General features: G+C 36.2%; 1 protein-coding gene across 1 annotated transcript in view; it reads right to left on the bottom strand.

Moving 5' to 3' along the window:
* RADX (RPA1 related single stranded DNA binding protein, X-linked) overlaps window positions 1–17,851 on the bottom strand; it is a 61,543-nt gene extending 43,692 nt beyond the window's left edge. Inside the window, exons 1-3 of the mRNA XM_061178601.1 lie at window positions 17,127–17,851; window positions 9,159–9,301; window positions 7,810–8,002 (exon numbers count right to left, since the gene is read on the bottom strand). Of these exons, the coding sequence (XP_061034584.1) occupies window positions 7,810–8,002; window positions 9,159–9,301; window positions 17,127–17,769 (979 nt within the window). The 5' untranslated portion in view covers window positions 17,770–17,851. The remainder of the gene's footprint in view (window positions 1–7,809; window positions 8,003–9,158; window positions 9,302–17,126) is intronic.
* Window positions 17,852–25,454: the final 7,603 nt, after the last annotated feature.

Below are 25,454 nucleotides of genomic sequence, written 5' to 3'. Positions count from 1 at the left end.
TATATATATATATATATATATAAAGTATATATACATATATTAATTTATAAATATATTTCTAAATATATATTTATATATATATTTCAGATTTTCCATTATAGGTTATTATAAGATATTGAATACAGTTCCTTGTGCTATACAGTAAATCCTTGTTGCTTATCTACTTTATGTATAGTAGTTTGTATCTGTTAATCCCTTTTTCCTAATTTATCCTCCCCCCCCCTTCCACTTTGGTAACCATAGTTTGCTTTCTATGTCTGTAAATCTGTCTCTGTTTTGTAAATAGATTCATTTGTATTATTTTTTAGATTCTACATATAAGTGGTATCATATAATATTTGTCTTTCTCTGTCTTACTTCACTAAGTATAATATTCTCTAGGTCCATCCATGTAGCTGCAAAAGGCAATATTTCATTCTTTTTTATGGCTGAGTAATATTCCATTGTATTGATATATATAAATACCACATCTAAGCCAATCGTCTGTTGATGGGTACTTGTTTCCATGTCTTGGCTATTGTAAATAGTGGTGATATGAACACTGGGGTGCATGTATCTTTTTGAATTAGAGTTTTTGTCTTTTCTGGATATATGCCCAGGAGTGGGATTACAGGATCATATGGTTAACTATTTTTAGATTTTTAAGGAACCTCCATACTGTTCTCTATAATGGCTGTGCCAATTTACATTCCCACCAACAGTGCAGGAAGGTTCCCTTTTCTTCACACCCTCTCCAGCATTTATTATCTGTAGACTTTTTGATGATAGCCATTCTGACCAGTGTGAGGTGATACCACATTGTGGGTTTCTTATTATTTTTAATACTTTGTGTTATTTTGGATTTTCTTTGTAGAAGATCTAATTTGTGAATAATGACAGTTTTGTGTTTTTCTTTAAAATTCTTATGCCTTTGGTGGGTGGCCAAGATGGTGGAGTAGGAAGACCCTGAACTTACCTCCTCTCGTGGACACACCAAAAGTACAACTTACAGAGAAACTACCTAACAGAATGACCTGAAGACTAGCAGAAAAGATTTTCCACAGCTAAAGACATAAAGAAGAAGCCACAACGAGTCAGGTAGGAGGGGCGGAGATGTGATATAGTCAGGAAGCACCCCCCTCAGGTCAGTGACCCACTAACAGGAAGAATAATCATAACCACAGAGGTCCTCCCCAAGAACAAGGCATCTGAGCCCCCCACACTGGGCTTCCCAGCCTGGGAGTCCTGCACTGGGAAGATGAGGCCCCAGAACATCTGGCTTTGAAAAGCAGCAGGGCTTATGTGCAGGAGAGCCAGAGGACTACAGGAAACAGAGATTCCACTCTTAAGGGCACATGCAAAATGTCACATACTCTGAGTTCCAGCACAGAGGTAGGTAGTAGTTTTAAAGGAGCCTGGGTCAGACCCACTTGCTAATTTTGAAGAACCTCCTAGAAAGGCAGGAGGCAACTGGGACTCTCTTGGGGACACAGATGCTGGTGGCAGCCATTTTGGGGAACTCCTTCTACCAGAAGGACACTGGTGTTGACAAATGCTAATTTGGAGTCCTCCCTCTAGCCTATTAGCTCCAGGGGCTTACCCACTCACCAGCTGGCCAGCATGGGTCCTGGGACACCCCCGACACCAAGCAGCCAGTCCTGTAGTGACCCAGCCCCACCCACCAGCAGGATGGCACAAGCCACGGCCCCACTCAACACCCCCCCCAGGGGCTGCCCCACCTACCAGCAGCCAGCAGCCTCCACACAAGGCAGGGTCTGGCAGCCAACCAGGCCAGGGGCTGCCCCGCCTACCAGCATGCCCAGAGTAGTCAGCCACAACAGGAGGGCCCACACAACCCACAAAGGGGGCACTCCTAGAGCATATAGCCCTGGTGACCCATGCTTACATGGTCAATTAATCCATGACAAAGGAGGCAAGAATATACAATGGGGAAAAATAGCCTCTTCAATAAATGATGTTGGGAAAACTGGACAGCTATATGCAAAAGAATCAAACTGGACTACTTTCTCACACCATATACAAAAATAAACTCAAAATGGATTAAAGACTTAAATGTAAGACCTGAAACCATAAAACTTCTAAAAGAAAACAGAGGCAGTATGCTCCTTGACATTGGTCTTAGCATATATTTTTGGATCTGTCTCCTCAGGCAAGGGAAACAAAAGCAAAAATAAATGGGACCACATCAAACTTTAGCACAGCAAAGGAAGCTATCAACAAAATGAAAAGACAGTCCACTGAATGGGAGAAGACATTTGCAAATGATAATCCAACAAGGGGTTAATATCTAAAATAGACAAAGAACTCCAACAAACATCAAAGAAAAAGAACAACCAAATTAAAAAATGGGCAGAGGACCTGAATAGACATTTTTTCCACAGAAGACACACAGATGGCCAACAGACACATGAAAAGATGCACAACATCACTAATCATTAGGGAAATGCAAATCAAAACCGCAATGAGCTACCACCTCACACCTGTCAGAATGGCTATCATCAAAGAAGACAACAAATAGCAAATGTTGGAGAGGATGTAGAGGAAAGGGAACCCTGTGCACTGTTGGTGGGATTATAAATTGATGCAGCCACTATGGAAGACAATATGGAGGTTCCTCAAAAAATTAAAAATAGAACTACCATATGATACAGAAATTTCACTTCTGGGTATTTACCTGAGGAAAACAAAAACACTAATTCGAAAAGGTATATGCACACCAATGTTCACTGAAGTGTCATTTACAATAGCCGAGATATGGAAGCAACCTACGTGTCCATTGATAGATGAATGGATAAAAACGATGTAGTCTATATATACATACAATGGAATATCACCCAGCCATTAAAAATAATGAAATCTTGCCATTTGCAACAACATGGATGGATCTAGAGGGTATTATGCTAAGTGAAATAAGTCAGACAGAGAAAGATAAATACCATATGGTCTTACTTATATGTGGAATCTTAAAAACAAAACAATCAAACAAACAAAATGAAAAACAGACTCATAGATACACAATAAACCAGCTGTTGCCAGGGGAGGGGGGATGATATAGGTGATGGGAATTAAGAGGTACAAACCTCCAGTTATAAAACAAGTAAGCCAAGGGAATGTAATATACAATAAAAGATATATGGTCAATAACATTATAATAACTTTCTTTGGGGACAGATGGTTACTAGACTTATCATGGTGATCATTTCATAATGTATGCAAATGTCAAATCACTATGTAGGACACCTGAAACTAACACAATATTGTACAGCACTATGTCAACTATATTTCAATAAAAAATTCTTATGCTTTTAATGGATTTTATCTTCTCACATTGGCTAGGATAGCCTGTACAACAAAACAGAAATAGTAATAGGAGGCCATCAATGTTCCCCATTTTAAAAAGGAGTGTTTCTAAATTTTCCCCATTAAAAGTTGTGTTTGTTGGGCTTCCCTGGTGGTGCAGTGGTTAAGAATCCGCCTGCCAATGCAGGGGACACGGGTTCAAGCCCTGGTCCGGGAAGATCCCACGTGCCGCGGAGCAACTAAGCCCATGTGCCACAACTACTGAGCCTGCGCTCTAGAGCCCATGAGCCACAACTACTGAAGCACACGTGCCTAGAGCCCGTGCTCCGCAACAAGAGAAGCCACCGCGGTGAGAAGCCTGCTCACCCAACGAAGAGCAGCCCCCACTTGCTGCAATCAGAGAAAAAGCACGCGCGCAGCAATGAAGACCTAACACGGCCAAAATAAATAAATAAATAAAATAAAATAATAAAATTAAAAAAGTTGTGTTTGTTGTTATGTTTTGATTTTGCAAACATCCTTTATCAGTTATGGAAGGTTCCTTTTCTCGCTATTTTCTTTTTTAAATTTATGAATGTGTGTAAAATTTTAGCAAATGTGTTTTGTGCCTCTATTAGGATGACCTTCTTTAATCTGTGTGGTGAGTGACACTTATAGATTTTCATATGTAAAACCAACTTCACATTGCTGGAGAACAATGCAACTTAGTCACAGCGTGTGATCATTTTCCACATATAACTGAATTCAGTTTGCTAATCTTCAATTTTGAATATCTGTACATATGTTCATAGCTGAAGCTAGCCTTTAATTTTCCTCATTCATAATATTCTTGTTTGGTTTTGATTATCAAAGTTATACTGGTAGCAAAGAATGAGTTAGAGAGTATGCCCTCTTATTCTATTCTCTGGAATAGTTTTGGAATGGTACATTCCTTGAATGTTTGCTAGAATTTGCCTGTAAAATGGTACCTGCCTGGTATTTTCTTTGTGAGACGATTTTAAACCTCTGGTTCAATTTCTTTAACAGTTATAGAACTATCTGGGCTTTCTATTTCTTTAATGCCAGTAATATTTTTCTAAGAATTTGCTATGTAGCAAACAAAGATTAAACCAGGATGAAAATAATTGCTTTCTTATTTTACCTATTACCATCCATGTGACTACAAAATTCACTTTTACCTTTTCATGTATGAGTGAGGAAGGTTTGTATTACACCTTGCACCTAGAAAATGATTTGCATTTTACAAAGCACTCTCATAGCCATAGTTACTCAGTTATATTCAAGGTCCCCCCCAGCTCTAAAATGCTAGGATTTTGAATCAATTAAAAACCTCCTTTGCCCCAAACTAAAAACACTTGATGCTATTATCTCAATATGTATTATGCCATACAGTCTGAAAATCTCAAGGCTTTAAAAGGTTTATTATTTGTGTATGCCAACTGAATACTATTTTGTATACGGGGAAAGAATGATATACAAAATGGCAATATACAAAGTATACATTACCAGCAAATAATATGTCCTTTTTTTTGCAATAGAATTTTCATCTTTATAAGCTTCCATTTATTTAGTTTTTTAAAAAAATTGCATCTTAGTTTGTATAACTTGGAACTATATGTGTAAGTATGAAAAAATAAGCCAAGCTAAATTACCCCAATAATTTGTCTTCCAACATCAACACCTAGAAGGCAGTGATGGTATCACAGATCTTTATTCCTAAACTGACCAAACCGGCCCCAACTACATACGCTTTCTCATTTTTCCTCTCATAAAATTTAAACTACCCTGCTATTATTCCTAACCCTCACTTATACTTTCTCCAATTCAACCCATTCTCCCACTCTCCAGACCATTCATTCTTTCCTCAATTTCTGTTCATTTCCTCTCCCCTTCCATTCATTCTTTTTTCTTACTGTTTACTGTCAGCAGTCTTTCATTTTACTGTAATTTGTTCATTTTACATATGTTACCCTGTTAGACTAATTTTAAGGGTAGAATTCTATATTACTTATCTTTGTGTCCCTTGTGCCTAGCATGGTTTACAGAACTTTTTTTCCCTTCAAAAGATCATTAATCATACTGAGGTTTTAAAAGATCATATATCAATAGTTTTCAACCCTGGCTGTACATTAGAATCACCTGAGGAGTTTTAGAGACACACCAACGTCTTGGTCCCCTCCTCAGAGTAATTAATTCAGAATCTCTGAGGGTGGGGTGCTTGTGATTCTTTAAAGCTCCCCAAGTGATACTAATGTACAGCCAGTATTGACATCTACTTATACACGTAGACTTGGCAAACTATGGCCTGTAGATGGCTGCCTGTGTTTTGCAAATAGAGTTTTACTGTAACACAGCCAAGCCCATTCGTTTACATATTATCTCTGGTGGCTTTCACTCTATAAAGGCAGAGCTGAGTTGTTGTGAAGAAGACTATACTGCCTGCACAGCTTATAGTACTCATTGTCTGGTTCTTTATAGAAATAGTTTGCTGACCCCTGATAAAGAGGAAAAAGGTCCTATTACTTATCAAAAAGGTATGGGATAACAGAGACTGATGCTAACACTAATAAGTAAGACTGCTGTAAAGGCTAAAAGGCACTTTTTCAATATATTCTCATCAAGGCTCTCACTTTAAAAACGATTTCTATATTTGCAATTATTCACTTGAAAGTGTAAATAGCTTCTCATATCCTAAAAAGAGAGTTTCCATTATGAAAATCTGGCCCTATAATTCTATGTAGCAGAGGTAGCATACAGCTCAATCAGTTTCACTGCTACGTTCTAATGGCTGTTTATCTACTTGTCACATGCTGTCTATTGTCCCACTTTCCATATGTTTTTAAGGTTTAGAAGCAGCTATTAGTACAGACACAGTTCTAGATTTGTCCATAGACACATAAAAACTGTGATTGAAATTAATTTTCTTTACACCAGAAAACACTGTATTTAGTAAAAAGAACACTAGGTTAGGTATCAGGAAAACTAGGTTTCAATTTTCACTATGCCAGTGATTTATTATGTGACATCAGCAAAGTTACTTAGCTTATCTGTTATTGACAAAGAATGTCTCAATTTTTACTAAAGCAATTTTGTCACCTGGAGATGCTTGGTAGTGGGAAAGAATTTATAAATTGGCAGACACAATAATACACATTTTGAATTAGCTTCCTCTCGCCAAATTTTACTACATTTTCTTAATTAAGTCTCAATAGCAATATGAGTTTAATTTCTCCTGTAATAAAGAGTAATGAGATTATGGACTGGTTGTACCAAACTATCTAAGTAATGACTTGTTCATCCAGCAAGACTGATGTCTACCAAATGCTTAAGATTTTAATAGAGAATCATATGAGATTTTCCTAAATATATATTTCAGTAAATAGTGAACAAAGGCTACATTATTTGAACATTCTTTACATAATTAAGCTTAATGGGTCAGCTCGGGAGTTCAGAATACACAGAAATAAAGGTCCAGTATAAAACTATGAAAAGCCAAAAACAATGCTTAAAATTGTTGAATGATGTGTCCTACAATTTTGAAAAAGGGAAATGCAAAAAAAATCATATCCACATCTTAAAGCAATCACTTACTATATTAATTCTAATGCTCCCAAAATATTTAGGATGATGCCAAGATGTCAATACTGTGATTTCAATACTAATCAGGAAGAGCCCTTTCAAGATTGTAGCAATTGGCAACATTTGAATATTGACCATAGGTTAGATAATAGTATTATATCAATTTTAAATTTCCTGATTTTGATAACTATACTGTGATTATGTAATAGAATGTTCTTGCTCTTAGGAAATATAGAGTGAAATATTACTGAAGTGTTTAGAGGTAAAGGGGTATGTATGATGGCTGCCACTTACTGTCAAACGGTTCAGAGGTGATAAATACATATGTGTGTGTGTGTGTGTGTGTATATATATATATATATATATATACACATATATATATATATACATATATGTATATATATATATATATATACACATATATATATATATATATATATGTGTATATATATATATATAGTGGAGGAATGATAAAGCAAATGTAAATGTTACCAATTGTTGAATCTGTGTGAAAGGTATATGGGAGTTCTTCACACTATCCTTTCAACATTTATGTAAGTTTGAAATTATTTCAAAATAAAATTTTGACAAAAGCCTTTTCAAATAGCACCTCATAGTAACAAAAAATTATATTCAAGTCATTAATTTAATATTTTAATACAAAAAAATGAAAGAAAAATAAGTACATCCCAAGCGGCACTCATTCATTAATCAACAATACATATCTCAGATGATTTTTCTTAAAAAATGCAATAATAAATAAACATATTTATTAAGTGATTGCTCAAAAATTTTTATGGATAAAAGAATTTAAAGTCTGTCAGTTTCTAACAGCTTCAGTAATTTTTAAGGGCTTTTGACTGATATGGTACTTTGCAAATTTATACAAACAAAATAGTCATAAAATAACAAATTCATTGAATACTTAACCCATTGTAGAAATTAGTTTGATCCGTGGATCCACAGGGAGAGGCTGCATCCTGAAGGGGTAACTCTTTTTAATAGAATAATCTTGAAGCAGAAGAACTAAACCAACGTGCAAACTTTTATACCACTCAGGACACAGGGCATTCCACATAATCGCTGACACTGTGCCTGAACTGTCAGCAACTTCCAAAAAGGTCTAGGAAAAAAAGAGTAAAAGCACGTGCATATTTGTTACTTTAACCTACAGGGTGTTCAAATTTTATTTTAAGAATGAGGAAGCAAAACTATAGGAGAATCACTGAATAATTTATGATATGAGAGACTCTGTAATGACGAAAAGTTATAAATGAAGAATTTTTAGTAATATGAGAAAATACTTAAGAAAATGTTAAATGATACAAAATTTTATGTACAATATGATTCCCATTTTGTAAGATAATTTACTATGATATATGCCATAGTTATATGTAATATATGATAGGCATACATATATGCATAGATGTGCTATCTATGACATACATATGATATCACAGATATGTGTATATATATGATATACACATACAAAAAAGGGGAATAAAATACACTTTAATATTAACAGTGGTTCTCTCTGAGTGGTAAGATTTGGGTTGATATTATTTATCAGCTTTATATATCTTTATACATTTTCCAAATTCCCTGTAAATATGTATAACTTTTACTATAAAAGCTTAATAAAGCACCTAAAATAATTCTTGATAACATGTGGAAATACAGTAAAATGTTAAGTTTTAAAAAAAACACAGGACAGAAATCAGCACCATATGGCATAGAGAGTCAAGATAACAGAAAAGTGTCAGATAGATTTGACAATTAGAAGGTCTCTGGTGAGTGACCAGCTGAAGCAAAAAGTCAAACTAATTGTGTTGAGAAGTAAAAGGGAGGCAAGGAAGTGAAAACATATAGTGTAGACTACTTCTTCAAGGAGCTTGCCCAAAGAGAAGGACAGAGGGAATACAGGAGTCCTGATGTCAAAGGAGATTTTTTTCCTTTTTTAAAATGGAAGACTAGACTATATTTATATGCTGGTGTAGAAAGCACAGTAAAGAAGAAGAAGTTGAAGATACAGAAAAAGGTGTGAAGGAGACCAGCTGGATCAAGGGAACTAAAGGGCACTAATACAGAAAGAATTTCTTTTTCTATAAGAAACTACATAGAAAAATACCTTGAAATATATATTTGTTCATTTTTAAAATTATTAAGTTGAACTTTAAAATATGTTATTTAAACATAAATTATCCTAATAAAGAGTCAGGTCTGTAAGTTATAATTTATGAGTGCTAAATTAACATATAATATCTTATCACTACTTATACCTGGTATGGCTCAATCATCTTTTTATTGGGTTTTCCATAGTATCGCAGTTTTGATTTATGCAAGATTCTCACAAGCAATGCAGGAAAATTCCTTCTGTTAGACCAGGTCGTTTCAAGGTGAGAAAGGGAAATTATTCTGGTATCTAGAATACAAAAAAGAAAAAAAATCTTACTAAATATGTCATGGTAATTTCAAAATTCTATTTTATTGGTTAAAAATGGTAGCCAGATCATACCCAAAGCAACTCCTTCTCACCAGCTAAACCAGTCTGTATACTTCTCACATATAAAACTTAGTAATAAACATTATCCCTAATAATAATAGCTAAAATATATATATGACTTACTATGTGACTAGAATATAGGTAAATACCTATGTTAACTAACACATCTAGATGGAATGTTCCATCTGGAATGCCCTCTACCTCATCAAACTGTGTAATTACTTCCTGGAAGACTTGGATCAAAACTTACCTCCCTTAAGAAAAAACTCAATGCCATGGAATATTTTCCATGGCACTTATATATTTAACTTATAGAATTGTTTCATGATATATTTCTTTACTGCCCTCACCTTAGTCTTATATGTATAAGTTTGAACTTTCCCAAACATTCCAGACATGGTCCTGTAACAGGGCCTTTGCACTTGCTGTTCCCTGGGTCTGGAATGCCTTCCTCTTAGATACCCAAGTGATTTCCTCTTAGATACCCGAGTGACTTTCTCTTCTCCTTCAAGTTTTGCTCAAAGGTCACTTTCTCAGTGATGTTAGCCCTAACCACCCTATAGAAAACTGATCCCCTTACTTATCTTCCATCCCATTTTATTTTTCTACATAGCACATATTACCTTCTCATATGCCATATAATTTACTTTGAAATGTTTTAATCTCCAAGCCTGCTAGCAAGTGCCAAAACTGCTTAAAAGCTATTCACCATCTTTAAAAGATTAACTTGTATTTCTAATTTTATTCTTCCTTAGTTAAGAGGGGTTCCATCTGCAATTTTCTCCATTTTGCTCTCTCATAGCCCACAGTCCCCACTTTTAAAATGTGAATTTGTATTTTTTCCAATATTTACTTCTCTAAGGCATCCTCCACTTCCATTTTTATTTATATAATGTATCACCTACTCAACTTTGGCATGAAAACCATTCTTGTAATTTCTTTTCAATAAGAGTTTAAATGGCCTTTTATAACTACAACTGCACCATTAACACTGCCCCCCCCCACTATTTTCAGTATTAGGATATCTTGTGTAAATTTCCCTCCAGATTCTCCCAATACATTACTAGCCCAGGATCACAGATCCTAATATTTGATGTGACATAATTAAGTGATTTCCTTTTAAATATGGTCAAACAAATTGCAGATCACCTCTGAATTATCTAGAAGGTATGTGGAACACTCTTCATCAATGAAGGCACATACACCTCCTTTACCAGCCGGAATAAATTCAAGAGCTACATGGTTTTATAAAACCACAGTTGTAAGAGCCACTGTTTCTGCTACAATTGAGTCCAGACAGTTAGCCATGATCAGACATGTGCCTGGTTAACATTTTCCCAGATTGGGTAAAAACCAAAACAAACAAACAAAAAAAACAAAAAAAACTCATTAACTTCATAGAATATACATATCTCTGAAATCTAAAAAAAAATTACAGGTTATACATAGACAATGAGGAATCTGTGTAAATTCATAGAAATAAGTGGGTTCATTATCAAAAGAAAGAATGAAAATAATAATAAACTACATATTCAATATAAAAAGTTAGTAAGCAATGCAATAGTGTTTCTCAAACTTTGTGGTCCCAGGACCCCTTTACAGTCTTAAAAATTACTGAAGACCTCAAAAAGCTTTTGTTTATGTGGGTAATATTTATCATATTTACCATATTATAAAGTAAAACTAAGAAATTAAAATATTCATTAATTCCTTTAAAACAACAATAATAAACCTGTTAATGTATAATAAAAAGGTATATTTTTGAAAAATGACTATATTTTCCAAAACCAAAAATGTAGTGGGAAGAGTGGCATTGTTTTACATTTTTGCAAATCTCTTCAGTGTCTATCTTAGTAGAAGACAACTGGATAAATCATATTTTCTTTGGCATTTATTCAGTCTGTTTCAATGTCACATGACATGTACCCTCTGGAAAACTCCACTCTACTTCTGAGAGAATGAGAGTAAAAAAAGATAAATAAAGCCTTAATACTATTATTATGAAAATACTTTTAACATTGCGAATCCCCTGAAAAGATTTTGGGGAAACACCTAGGGGTCCTTGGACCGTACAGTGAAAACCACTGCAAAAGAATAAATCTAAGGAATATAGAAAGGAATAAAGATTAAAAACTGAAACTAATGAATTAGAAAACAGTATAACTGGCAAATCCAATTCCCTAGAAAAATTAATAAAAAGGTAAAACTTTAATAAGTGCAATCCTGAAGAAAGCAAACAAAAAAATGTTTGGAATGTGATCAACCATAAACATAGAGAAAATCATTTTAAAGATTACTATATATAATTATATATCACTAAACGTGAAAATATCAGTGAAATAGATAATCTTCTAGAAAAATATGAATTACCAATATTGTTGCCCTAAGGAACAGAAGAACACTGGAACAGGTCAATAACCATGCAAGAAAATGAAAAAGTTCACAAATAATGACCTCCCAAAATTGCACCAGGTTTATATGGTTTTTAACAATTTTCATTTTAATAATTTTCAAAGAATAGCTCTTTCTCTTAACTATAAGTTGTTCTAGAGCACAATAAAATATAGAAATTATACCAATTCATTTTATAAACTTAGATAAATCCTGAAAAATTATGACAGAAATAGTACAAAAGAGAAAACTATAAACCCAAAACATTTACGATGGCAAAAATCCTAAATCAAATACTTTCAAATCCAATGTAGCAGTATGCCAAATTACATCATGATCAAGTAGAGTCCTAAACCTCTTGTCTTGTTCAGGAGGAGAATATTATAAATTCTAAATAATCCTGGAGATTGACATAAAATGTAAGTTCAAATGATTTTGTTAAAACATTAAAGAGAATAAAAATATATTACTTCTAAAGCACTAGAAGGAAAAAAAATTTTAATCCTGTGAAAGCAAAAAAAAAATAGTAAAAAAAAAATAAAGCATGGCATACAGTAAACAAAGTAGGACTGCAAGAACAGGTACAATCATTAATTATATTAAATTTAATTGGATTAAATTCATCTCTTGAAAGAAAACGAATTGGTTTGGGTCAAAAAGCAAAATCTTGGCTATAGAAAGAAACCTAAAACAAAATGGAAATAAAGTGATGAACAAAGATACATACACTAGGCTAGTGGTTATCAAAGTGTGGCCTTTGTACCAGCAGCATCAATGTGTTAGAAATGTAAACTCTAGGGCAGATGTACTGAATCAGAAACTGGTGATGGGGCGCAGCAATCTGAATTTTAAAACACTTTTGAGGTGATATGGATGCCCAGTCATGTTTGAGAATCATTGCCCTAAATGCTAACTAAAAGACAGTGGAAGTGGTAAACAGTACTATCAAAATATACAAAATATAATTCGAGGCAAAAAGGGACTAAGAGGGACTTCCCTGGCGGTCCAGTGGTTAAAACTCTGGGCTTCCACGGCAGGGGGCACGAGTTCCATTCCTGGTCGGGGAACTAAGATGCCCCATGCAGTGCTGTGTGGCCAAAAAAAAAAAGGGGACTAAGAGATAAATTCTATATTGATAGAGTAAAATCCACCATGATATTAACAAGTTATGAAACTTTACACATTACAGCAACATCTAAATCGAAAACTTAGATGTTGAGAAATGAACAAAACCACCATCATAAAGAGAAGCCAATATTCCTCTCAAAGAAATGGGCAAATAAAATAGATTTTAAAATAAGGATAAGGAATATTTTAATTTAAAAACTTCATATAATAAGGAACTTCATGTCTAATAAGTAAGCTTTTTCTAAACTTTTGGGGGTAAAGAGGAACTCAAATTTAAAATCAGAAAATATGAGTAAGGAGTAATAATGAAATTTCTATACTTCAAAACCTGGGGGATACAGCCAAAGCAGTACTCATGGGAAATTTCAGAACTGTTAAAGCTTTTGGAAGAAATAAACAAGGAAATAAATGAACCAAGCATTGGACTCAAGAAGGTAGAACGTCCCCCACCCCCGCCAAAAAAAAGAACAAAGGAAGGAAAAAGAATTAAAGAGGACAGCAAAAATAAAGTAGAAACATCTCCCCGATACAGACTTCTTAATTAGTAAAGCTAAAAGTCTTTTCTTATTTTTGAATACCAAGAAAGTAGACAAACCTCTGGCAAGGCTGACCATAAAAAAGGGTGAAGACACAAACATTAGGAACGCATCAGGGGATGTAACTGACAAGACAGAGATTTAAAAATGTAGACTACTATGTACAACTTTGAGATCTAGGTGAAATGAGATTTCCTAGCGAAATATCAACTGTCAATAATGCACTCAAAGCATTATTGGTTTTACCACTTTTTCAAAAAACTGAAAAGGAATCATTCTCCCAACTCCCAATCCCGGCCCAAGGTCCCAGGTTCAAATCGTTTTAGGGGTAAATTCTACCACACTTTCAATGAACACATGATTTCTGTAAGTACAGCAAAACAGGTAACTCATCCTACTAGGCTAATATTAATTAACCTGATATCAAAATCGAACTGAAATAGTACTCTCCTAAAAAATAACAAAACTTATGGACCAAATTCACTTGAATATACAGCTATAACAATAACAAGCATGACCAAGTAGAAACAAAAGTGGTTCAACATTAGAAAATCCAGGAATGTAATTTATTTCATTCATTCCTTTATTCAATGAACCTGTATTGGATGCCTACTATGTTCCAGACATTGTTCTGGGTATAGGAGAAACAGCCCACAGCAGTGAGGAAAAAAAAAAAAAAAGAGTGCTTGCCCTCCTGGATCTTACAAACTAGTGGGAGGAGGAAAAAAAAGAAAATAATTTCAGTGTGTTACCAATTCTATGAAGGGCATTTGCACGGTGATGTAATAAAAATAAATGCGGAAGGAATGCATATTTTAGAGAGCCCTTTTCTAATATATTTTATATATCTGAGTTGAAACCTGAGGATGGGAAGGAACTTTCCAGAAAGAGGAAAAAGCAGGAGCAAAGTACCTGAGGGCAGGACAGAGCTTGGAGGTTTAAAGATTTAAAAGGCGGCTGGCGTGGCCGAAACAAAATGGCGGAGGAGAGCGGTTAGAGAGGCGCGCAACGGCACCTTTCTTGTAGGGCAGGTCTCCGCAAAGTGCGGTCCTCAGGCCAGATCCAGGCTGCTGCCCGGTTTTGTTAATAAAGTTCTAGTTTTAACACAACCAAACCCATGCAATTACATATTTTCTGTGGCTGCTTTCCACAAACAATGGCAAAGTTTAATAGCTACAGCAGAGACCATAGGTCTCGCAAAAACAAAAAGATTTACTATCCGGCTCTTTACAGACAGTTTGCCAACCGCCATAGGGCCACGTGGACCTGGGTAGGAGGTCTAGATTTTCTTGCAGTGCGGAGCTACTGGAAGGATTTAGACAGGAGAGTGGCACAGTCTAACTTCCTTTTTATTTTATTTTATTTTTTTGGCCGCGCCCTCGGCTTGCGGGATCTTAGTTCCCCCACTGAGGATCGAACCGTGGCCGCCGGCACTGGAAGCGCGGAGTCCTAACTCAGACCGCCAGGGAATTCCCCTAACTTCCCTTTTAAACCGCTGCCTCTGAGATCGTATTGGTACCTTTAGAATAGGGTATTGAACGAGGAGAGGGAGCCTTTTGGGGTTCTTGAAATGCTCTATATCTTGATCTAGGAGGGTGGTTACACAGATATATATAGATAGCTGTATTTTTAAGACTCTTCTATTTTACTGTGTACACACTAAACCTAATAGAAAAGTTTTAAAAGCACAAAATCGCACCACAAAACTAAGAGGAACGGAGTGGGAGAAAATAATTTGCAAAATACGGCAGACAAAACTTAATACCCATTAGCAAAGAAATCCTACAAATTAATCAGAAAAAGTCAAAAGATATAATTAAAAATAACAGTACAGGGAAATGGGCACTGTCGTATATATGTTGGTGGTAATGTAAATTAGCACAACCTTTTAAGAAGCTGCTTTGTCAATATCCATTTAATTAAAAAAGTCAAATACTCTTTAACCCAGCAATTTCAGTTCTAGGAAGCCAACCATTCAACAGAAATACTTGCACATAGTGAACAAATACAGGTATATCCTAATGATGTTCAGCACTGGATCTAAAACTGAAAAACCAATAACTGCCTAAAATTATAAATTACCCATTAACGTGGGCATGGTTATATAAATCAGGGTACATCCATACTATGGAAAAGTGTATAAAAAGATGTACGTTAAAGATGTTTGAGAGAAGTGGAAATAACAAATCATGCAATGTAATATAATTCATTTTTCCCCATTTTAAGAGGAAAGTTGAAGGCATACGAGGAGGCAAAAAGGGTCTCTTACTCCACCCAAACATTTTATTATTAAAAATTTCAAACATACAGCAAACCTGAAAAGAACACCAATATACCCCCTTCTATACTTTGTCATCAACACTTTACTGTACTTGGGTCTTACACTTTTAATACAATATACTTTTAAATATAAAGTTTGGATTTTTTAGCACATGGACATTGCCTTTTGTAATAAAAATATGGTTTCAATAATGAATAGATATTACTTTCACAATCAGAAAAATGAAATATATTTTTACAAATTATTATTCCCCTCAATTCTTCTAGAGCACGAATTTTTCATTTGTACATTCAATTCTAAAAATAAAAATGATCAACAGAGTACTAATGCACTACTGCCTTATTCCATGCTTGAGATAAAAAATCATTCCATTATTTCATCCCTGAAATGAATATCTTGTTTTTAAAGTTTAAGTTATTTAATCATCCTTAGCTACACATTTCTACAGCCATCTTCCTTTCCTTATAACTGGATATTACTTTAATTGCATATTTTCATCCCAGATATCTTTTCACTTTCAAGTTTGTTGCTGTTACACGTCATAATAAGATTATCTACGATCTAGCATTATCACTGCAATGTTTAAAAAAAAAACCTGAAAAGCAGTAAATGTAAAAATTTGTCTTTCTCGCTCCACTACTTTCGCCTTATATTTTTTGCACTTTATTTCTTCCCCATTCCATACACGTACATGCCTATAGTACTATCATTCCCCTTATTCCATCTCTTACAGATAAAAATATATTTTAGAGCATTTGCTGATGACGGACGAGCTAGCATTATCAGGTTAACTTCCTACTTCTGAAACAGAAGAACTGAACTTGTCAGGTTGGTATTGTTCGTGGTAAGTAATAAGAAACATAAAAATGAGAATTCCAAGCTTTCCCACAAAATCACACATTCAAAAAACAACATTTACATAACTGCCACACTCAAAGGTATGGAAAATGGCGTTTCATTAAATGTGGATTATTAAGGAATAAATCACGGAACATCCTTTTTTGAACGAAAGTTAAAACAGGCAAAACCACAAATATTTACAACCTTTACGCCGAGTTCAAATCTATACACTTTCCAACCAACACAGAAAGTACTACTTCCACGACTGGAATGGGACTAAAACTAAGATGAATTCCACTGTAGTCAAACGTATAACGAACACATGAGGAATACTGACTGCAATATCACTACGTTCGTCAGACTGAATTTAAGATGTATTCGGACACTTCCTGACTGGCCACTTTTACAATCAAAGCAAGACGCGAGCTGGAACCCCGTCACCCATCAAAGCTTGTCTCTTACCACTCCCGGCTTATAATTAACAATACCAAAGCACCTTCGTTTCCTTTCCCATTAAAGCAAGCTCCCGAAAACTTTAACCCCTCCGTCGTTCCCTCCAATTACTTACTGTTAAAATCGTACTCCTCAGGTTCCTTGTTGCTTAACCAGATATCTCCATATGGATCTTCGTTATTCCACAGGGCCAGGTAATGGCTCTTTCCGCCTCTTAACGGCCTCTCCGGGATTTCCCGGTGCGCTCTATTTCTGAAGGGAATTTCTAAAGAAATGGAGTCCAGGGACTCCCCACAGTGGACGTTATCTATGCACAGGATCCCCTGGCCTAATCTTTTCTCGTTGTAAACACACGAGACTCTGGAAATTTTCACTTCTATGCCAACTTTGAGAATATTTTTATACACGAGAAAATTCAGGCTGGGGTCCAGGTAGCACTTCTCACGGAACACCCCGTCCGAGATCGTCACATCATAGCAATAAAGCGGAGGTTTAGATTCCATGTCGCGTGCCTCACCCTCTAACAGGTACCTCTGGACGGCCAAAACAGCGACAGGCACAACCTCCGACGGGGTGATCCACTGGCGAGGTGAGTCCGTTATTTGTTCAAGGACCTTTTGGATCCAGGACCTGCGCCTTGGGGCACGGACCCTTCGGATCACACCTCTCTGGACCCCAGCCTCATTTCTCTCAGGGTTCGGCAGATCGAGCCCAGCATGTGACGGGCCTTCCTGCGGCTCACCTAACTCACCAGACATTGCGGGGTGACCGCGTACCCTCTTCGCTCCCAAAAGCTAACTTTTCTCGTCAGAGCCTGAGAGAAACCGCGCGCTCGCGCGACGACCGCTACTCTGACAGGGCTGACCAGTAAAGCTCCGCCCAGTCGAGAAGCTACGAAGCCTTTACGTGAGCGTGCGTCAGCTCTCTGGCTCCGCCCCTCGCTCAGCGCGCTTCCGTCTCTCAGGCACTGTTACTAGTCAGTCACTGCTGGGGTTATGTACCGGGTCGTCTAACCTAGTGACCGCCCATTTGCCAGGATAGGAGAAGCGGGAAAAGCGTTGGTCGCCATGGTTTCCAAAACAAAGTAGCAAGAGGGAGGGGGAGGAGCCCTCGTGGCTCTTCTGGAAAGGAGGGTGCAGAGAGGCAAGAAAAGAGAACGTGGCTGGAAGCGGGAGGCAAGAAGTCATAGCTCAGGAGTTCCGGGCTTTTGGCCTTGGGCCAGCCACAGAAGGTAAATTAGAGTTTGATATACGTGAATGTGATAATATGGGTCTCCTGTAGTATGAACAAAACTAGATAATGTATGCACAGCCTTCAGGACAGTTGCTAGCACAAAAAGTCCTCCATAAACATTAGTTGTTATTGTTATTAGCATCCGCATAATTGTAGTGGCTCCCTGAGTGCAGGGTGGGTGAATTCGTGATTAAGTGCAAATAAAGCCAGAAAATTATAGAACTGGCTTGGTGGAGAGCTGCCTTTAGATTACACTTCTTAAAATATACTTATGTTTTATACAATACCTGGCTTAACATACAGGTAGGATATAGAATTTCAGAAGCTGCATTTCTAAACTACAAGGATTGTATATGGAATGAATGTAATGTGAAAAAGCTGGTAAGAATAGTCAGAATTAAAAATAAAACATTTATTCCATGTACCCAGATGTGCCAGTATACACAGAACATAGTAATTGTCCTAAGAATACTTTTCAAAGATAGAAACAAGCATGTTTTGATTATATTAATCTCCCTTGGCTGTCTATTTCATCATTCATTATTCACTATTTATGAAGTCCCTACCATGAGGCAGGCACTGTTCTAGGCCATTATGGATAACAGTAGTCAGGCTCCTTTAGTCAAGCTTCTTCTCACTGCCATTATTAATATTTAACTAATTCACTAATTCTACATGTATTTCATGAGTGTCTGCTCTAGGCCTGGTACACTCTTGCTTTGGAGACCAAAAAACATGTTAAGGGGAAAGGGAGGGGAGGGGGCAGGAGTTAATATTTTATATACAACATGATTAGGGAAGAGTTCTCTATTAAGAGAGTGAATAGAGCAGAGATCTGCAGGAAGTGAGGGAGTGTGTGGACTTCTTGGGAAAGGACACTTAAGTCAGAGGGAACAGTAAGAATAGATTCCGTGAGACAGAAGCATGCTTGATATTTTAAAGGAAATGCAAAAAGCCAGTTGACTGGAGTGGAGAGGTGAGAGGAAGAGTGGTAGGAGATAAAGTCAGAGAGGTAGAAGGGCCTTGTAGGCTTTCCTCTGTTTTGAGCAGAAGAGTGACCTAACACTTCAGCTTGAGCCCCACTTCCTTCATGAAGCCTCCCATAATCAATTTATTCTAGAATGATCTTTCTCTTATCTGTATCACCTTGTATGTATCACTCATTTAACATTTATCATCTAATACCTTGTAATTAAAAACAAAACTTCTAATGTATGTAGCTCATCTCCCTAACTTACGGTTTCTCAACCTGGACACTGTTGACATTTAGGGTCAGAAAATTATTTGTTGTGAGAATGTCTTGTGCACTGGATGATGTTTAGAAACATTCCTGGACGCTACCCACTAGATACCTGTAGCACTGCTCTTCCTTCCCAGTTGTAACTACCAAAAATATCTCTAGACATCGACAAATGTCCCCTGGGGGGCAAAATCACCCCTTGTTAGGAGCCACTAATTTAGCTAGACTGTAAGCCTTTTGAGAGTAGAAATTGATTTTTTCTTTATTGTTTCCTATAGTTCTTTCACTCTTGCTATAAGTAAAAGGCATTCAAATATTTTAAATAAATGAAACATGTAATTCCCACTGCCTCTCCACCAAAGGGTATATATATGTGTACCTCTCTGTAAACAAATATAATAAACAAAAATCCAAACTTACAAAACACAAAATAAGTAAGCTCCCCGAGTGTAGGTACTTTGTTATGTTCGCTGCTGCATCTCCAGTGCAAAAATCAGTACTCTAGCAGATAGCAGGTGCTCAATAGTAATTGTTGAATGAATAAATGAAATTATGGGTTTTTATTGGATTTACTGCAGGAGTCATTAAATATCAGCTATCTCTGTTGTTTATCCAAGAAGAACTGATTTTAAATCTTTCAAATCCGTTCCATCAGCACCCCCTAAACTATATACTCAGTGGAATTTATACATAATAGTATTGTATCATCATATTCTGAGTCTATCTAATTCATAAAAGATGAATATTGGCAATGGTGCTCAGTAGTTGAATAATTACTGGAATTGGGAAGAAATAGCACCCATGTTTGTTTTTACAATACCACACACAATAAAGATACACTAACTATGAGAACACAGTTGAAGTCTTTTGTATTGTTCTACTGACAATCTGCTGATAGTGCATCTCCCCGAGAATTAAGGTGTCTACTTGAATAGTTATCACACCTATGTATGAATGTTCTCTGAAGGCATTATAAGCACCTGTTTTGGGATTAATTACACAATAATAGAATAAGTAAGAGAAATGACTTTTAGAGCCAATAATAGGTATCATTTAGGTTATTGATGTTTTCTCTCCACTGAGATCTGGACAATGTTATAGTGCCCTCCAGAGCTTAAAATAGTAAAAGCAGGCACTATACTACTTTTATTTCATGAAACGGTGATGTTCTGAGATATTCAAAACACTTCAAATACAACATGAAATTTATTTTGGCAGTCCATTAAATTTGGTGCAGATTATCTGCCACATCGATTTTCCTCATCTTTAAAATTGGACTAATGAAAGTATTCACAGTAGTTGAAAAATTAAGTTAGTTCATATAGATAAAGTGCTTAAAACTGTGTTTGGCACATACTAAGAGTTCAGTAAATGCTAGCAATTGTTATTATTATTCTAAAAAGAAGATACAGGCATAACATAAGATCATAGAATGCTAGAACTACAGGGAGCCATTATATACCCACTAACTAGTTCAGTGTTCTTCATACTGTGGGTGGTGAGGCGTTAATGAGGTCATGAAGTCAATTTATTGGGTTACAACCAGCAACTAAAAATATGAAAAAATTTAGAACAGAAAATGTCAGAGTACCTCACACATAGTAATGGTAAGGATTGCTTCATACAATTTTTATTTTAGATTTGTTGGTATGTATATGTGTATACTGCATCATGATGTAAAATATTTTTCTTACTATAGATTGTGACTGGAAAATTTTAAAAAACGACTGCTATAATTCAACCCTCTTTTACTACAGTGAAGGAACTGAGGCCCAGAAAACGGGACTCTTGTGACCAAGATCACACAGTGGTAAGTGACAGACCATCAGAACTATTAGCCAAGACTCCTGCTTATTAAGCCAATGTCCTTTCCACGACATAAGGTTGCACAGATCCTGGATTATCCCCCTGATATATCAGTTTTTTATTGAATAATCTTGTTTTGGTTATTTTTATTTGAATAATCTTGGTTGATCTTCTCATTCATTTAACTATTCTTTCATTTATTTGCCTTGGGTAGACAAATCAGCATCATTCCATGGCCATGTGCATTGGGCATTGGAGGTACACTTGTGGGTTCATCAAATTCATAAGATTATAACAGTATGAGTAGAGATGTGGGGGAGGAGGAAAAACAAGTGTCATGACTAGTTGGTGCTAAAAGGATGTGGAGAGTTCAGATGCTATCTCAAACAGTATTTAGGTAAGTTCTCCAAACATCACCACGGTAACAAAAGAGGGCCTCAGGGTGGCTGCCTGGCAACCAGAGCACTACAGCCTCCAGCATAATGCTGCCCTTTTCCAATATCTTTCCCTTTTAATGCTGCTTTTGATGATTTTATTAACTAAATTGCCTCTATATACAAGGATGTATCTGCACAGCTTATAATACTCCCTACCTCATTGGAATCAAGGATGTTCCTATGTTACCTTTCTATCAGATGGCAAATCTGTTTTGATTTACTTGTTGAATGTACTTAAACAGAGTCTCTAACACAGGCTCACCATAACAATGGTTCCAGTCTCCTTTTGCCCCTCAGTATCTCAAACAAATGTTCCTATTTGTCTGCATTCCTTTGCTTATCCTGAGCACATATTAGATGCACGATAAATGATTGCTGCTGTCCTCCCTTCTCTTCTGTTCATTCAAATCCTACCATTTTCCATAAATATCTCAGTGTGTTAGCTTTTCTTCTGAGTCTCAATATTATATATCTGTAAGAGAGTTGGATTTTAGAATATGGATTTGATCATTTTCTTTTTTTTAAATATTTATTTATTTGGTTGCGCCAGCTGTTAGTTGCGGCTCGAAGGCTCCTTAGTTGCGGCAGGTGGCCTCCTTAGTTGTGGCATGTGAACTCTTAGTTGCGGCATGCATGTGGGATCTAGTTCCCTGACCAGGGATCAAACCCTGGCCCCCTGCATTGGGAGCGCGGAGTCATAACCACTGAGCCGCGAGGGAAGTCCCGGATTTGATCATTTTCAATTTATTAGGTCTCTGTTTCTCTGATTATTAGATGAAGGGGGACTGACTGTAAACTCTCAGTATTCTACAGATTAATTTATTCCCATTTGTCTTCATTGGTCATCCTAACATCATGTATCTAGCATGCTTTGATGTTTACATTCCTCCTCTCAAGAATTTCTGTTTGTTGAAATGTGTGGCTACAATTTGATGACATTTTGGAAATCCGAACACCAGTGTTTATGCTGGGTTGCCTTACATGAAATAGAGCTGGGTCAGAAAGTTGGTTCTCAGTAGGCTATTTATCTAAAGATGTTTGTGTTAGTTTATTATTAAAATAACAGCTTTATTGGAATATAATTCACAAAACACACAATTCATTCATCGAAACTGGAGAATTTGATTGCTTTTCGTATACTCAAAGTGTTGTACGTCCGTGGCCACAATCTAATTTTAGAACATTCTATCATGCCATAAAGGAACTCTATACATATTAGCAGCTACCCCCAATTCCAACTCCCTGCCCCAGCCACCGGGAACCAGTTATCTACTTTCTGTCACTATGGATTTGCCTATTCTAGACATTTCATATGAATGGAAACATACATTGTGTCTGAGTACTTTCATTTAGCATAATGGTTTCAAGTTTCATCCATGTTGTAGCATACTTCATTTATTTTTTTGTTTGCTGAAAAGTATTTCATTTTATGGATATACCACATTGTGTGCATCAGTTCATCAACTGATGGACATTTGGGTTGTGTTCACCTTTTGCTACTATGAATAAGGCTGCTATGATATTAGTGTATGAGATTTTGTGTGGACATGTGTTTTCAAACCTCTGGTATAGATACCTAGGACTGAAATTGCTGGCTCATATGGCAATTCCATGTTTAACTTTTTGAGGAACTGTCAAACTGTATTCCAAAGTGTTGTGTTATTTTATATTCCCACCAGCAACGTACAAGAGTTTCAATTTTTCTGCAACCTTGCCAACATTTGCTATTGTCCGTCTTTGTTTACCTTAGTTTATCTTAGTGGATGTGAAGTGATATCTCATTGTGGTATTGATTTGTATTTCTGTAATGACTAATGATTTTTAGCTTCTTTTCATTGTGCTTATTGGCCATTTTTATATCTTCTTTGGAGGAATGTCAGTTCAGATCCTTTGCCTATTTTTATTTTTTGTATACTTATTAAATTTTTTTTTCTTTTTCCTTTGCCTATTTTTAAATTGAGTTGTCTCTTGATTATTGAGTCCTGAGGTTTTTATATATTTTGTATGTTCTAGATACAAGTCCCTTATCAGATATATGATTTACAAACATTTTCTTTGAAGATATGGATTGTATCTTAATTTTCTTGAATGCGTCCTTTGAAGAATCTGCTTTTCCTTCTCCTCCTCCTTATTCATTTTACTCATCTTATTCTTTGCCATTTTCATCTTAGAATATTGAACCTGTTCATTTAAGGCATCATTATCATCTCTGATAGCTTCTCTTGAGTGATGTTCTACTGATCCTGGGACTCATAGAAAATGTGCTCCACTTCATCTGCAGTAAGGATAGCTTCAGCAGCAGCATTTAGGGATCCTTCCTTGGGAACTTCAAGAGGACAAAAGCAATTAAAGAAGGAATCATTATATACCCACTTGACTGGCAAAAATTAAAAAGCCTACGAATGCCAAGTGTTGTAAAGGATGTCAAGCAATAAACCACTGGTGGGAGTGTAAATTTGTTCAACTAGTTGTAAAGTTGAACATGCGCATACCATATGATCCATAAATTCTCCTTTGTATATACCCAAGACTAGTGTTTGTCAAAGGAGAAGATGGTATTAACATTTCATGGGGGAATGATTTTTATTTGTACTGGGTAGTACCAAACAGTATAGGATGTTTAACATCTGGCCCTAACCCTCTGAATGCCAGTTGTACTCCCCAATCACTGTGACCATCAACACTTCCCAGGTGAGAACCACTGGCCTAGAGAAACTTTAATAGCTGCACTAGTACATATGTAAAAGAATGTTCAGTAGCATTATTCATAGTAACTCCTAACTGGAAACAGCCCAAATATTTATAATAGGAGAATGAATAAATAAATTGTGGTGTAATCACACAATGGAATACCCTGATAACCTCATGATGCCAGCATACCAGCCCTCACTTGCTTATATCCAGGCTTTTTAATTTAAGAGTAAAATAATCTTTCTATCTTGTTTAGCCACTCTTTTTTTCCAGTCTCTAAAAAATATGGGTTTGAAAATTAATGTGACTTGGAAATGAGTCCTGGTCTTTGGTAAGGACCCCATTAAACAAATGTGGTATTGTAATGAGATTTTTTCCCCTTTAATCACTAGGTTGTTCCCTAAAATATATGAAATGTGTAGGACTTAGACATAATGCTGGCTGATGCAATTTCATTATGATATAGCATTCTGAATTTAGGTGCTGCTCTTATTTTTGAAATTAAAGTGTAAGTTGGCTTCTAGCTATACGAGTTATAAGGTGGATTACTATGCCTTAACAAACCAGCCTTTGAACGTCTGGTCATTTTAGATGTAGTTAAGTTGTTCAGATCCTGGATATCTGGTGGTCCTCCATGTGCTTGGATAGCCTGGACCTTGAATGTTTTGCTAATTTTCATAAAAACCAGGACTTGGCTGGCTCCATAAGATAGAAGCCTTAATGGATTTCTCTCTTAAACAGCTTGGAAAAAATTCATATCACTAGTCTGTGCTGGTGCTGTTGTAACATCTGACACATGGTTAAGGTCATGCTGTTCCCTCTCTGACTAGACACAGTTTTCTGGAGGACCCAGTTTCTTTGGTGGTATCCCTAGGCTGTTGAAATTATTTCATGTACCCTTATCCTTTTTCAAAGTAGCCTATATTCTGGAGAATGATGAGAAATTGTAACTCATAATTTCTCTTTGGTTGGGGATCTTTCACTTTCTTCCCTACCAGATCTCAGAAGACAGGCATCAGCAACAATATATGTATGT

This window comes from Eubalaena glacialis, chromosome X (assembly GCF_028564815.1).
Source record: "Eubalaena glacialis isolate mEubGla1 chromosome X, mEubGla1.1.hap2.+ XY, whole genome shotgun sequence".
NCBI lineage: Eukaryota > Metazoa > Chordata > Mammalia > Artiodactyla > Balaenidae > Eubalaena > Eubalaena glacialis.
Note: the sequence above shows the minus strand (reverse complement) of the source record. Positions and strands in the feature narration are given on the sequence as shown.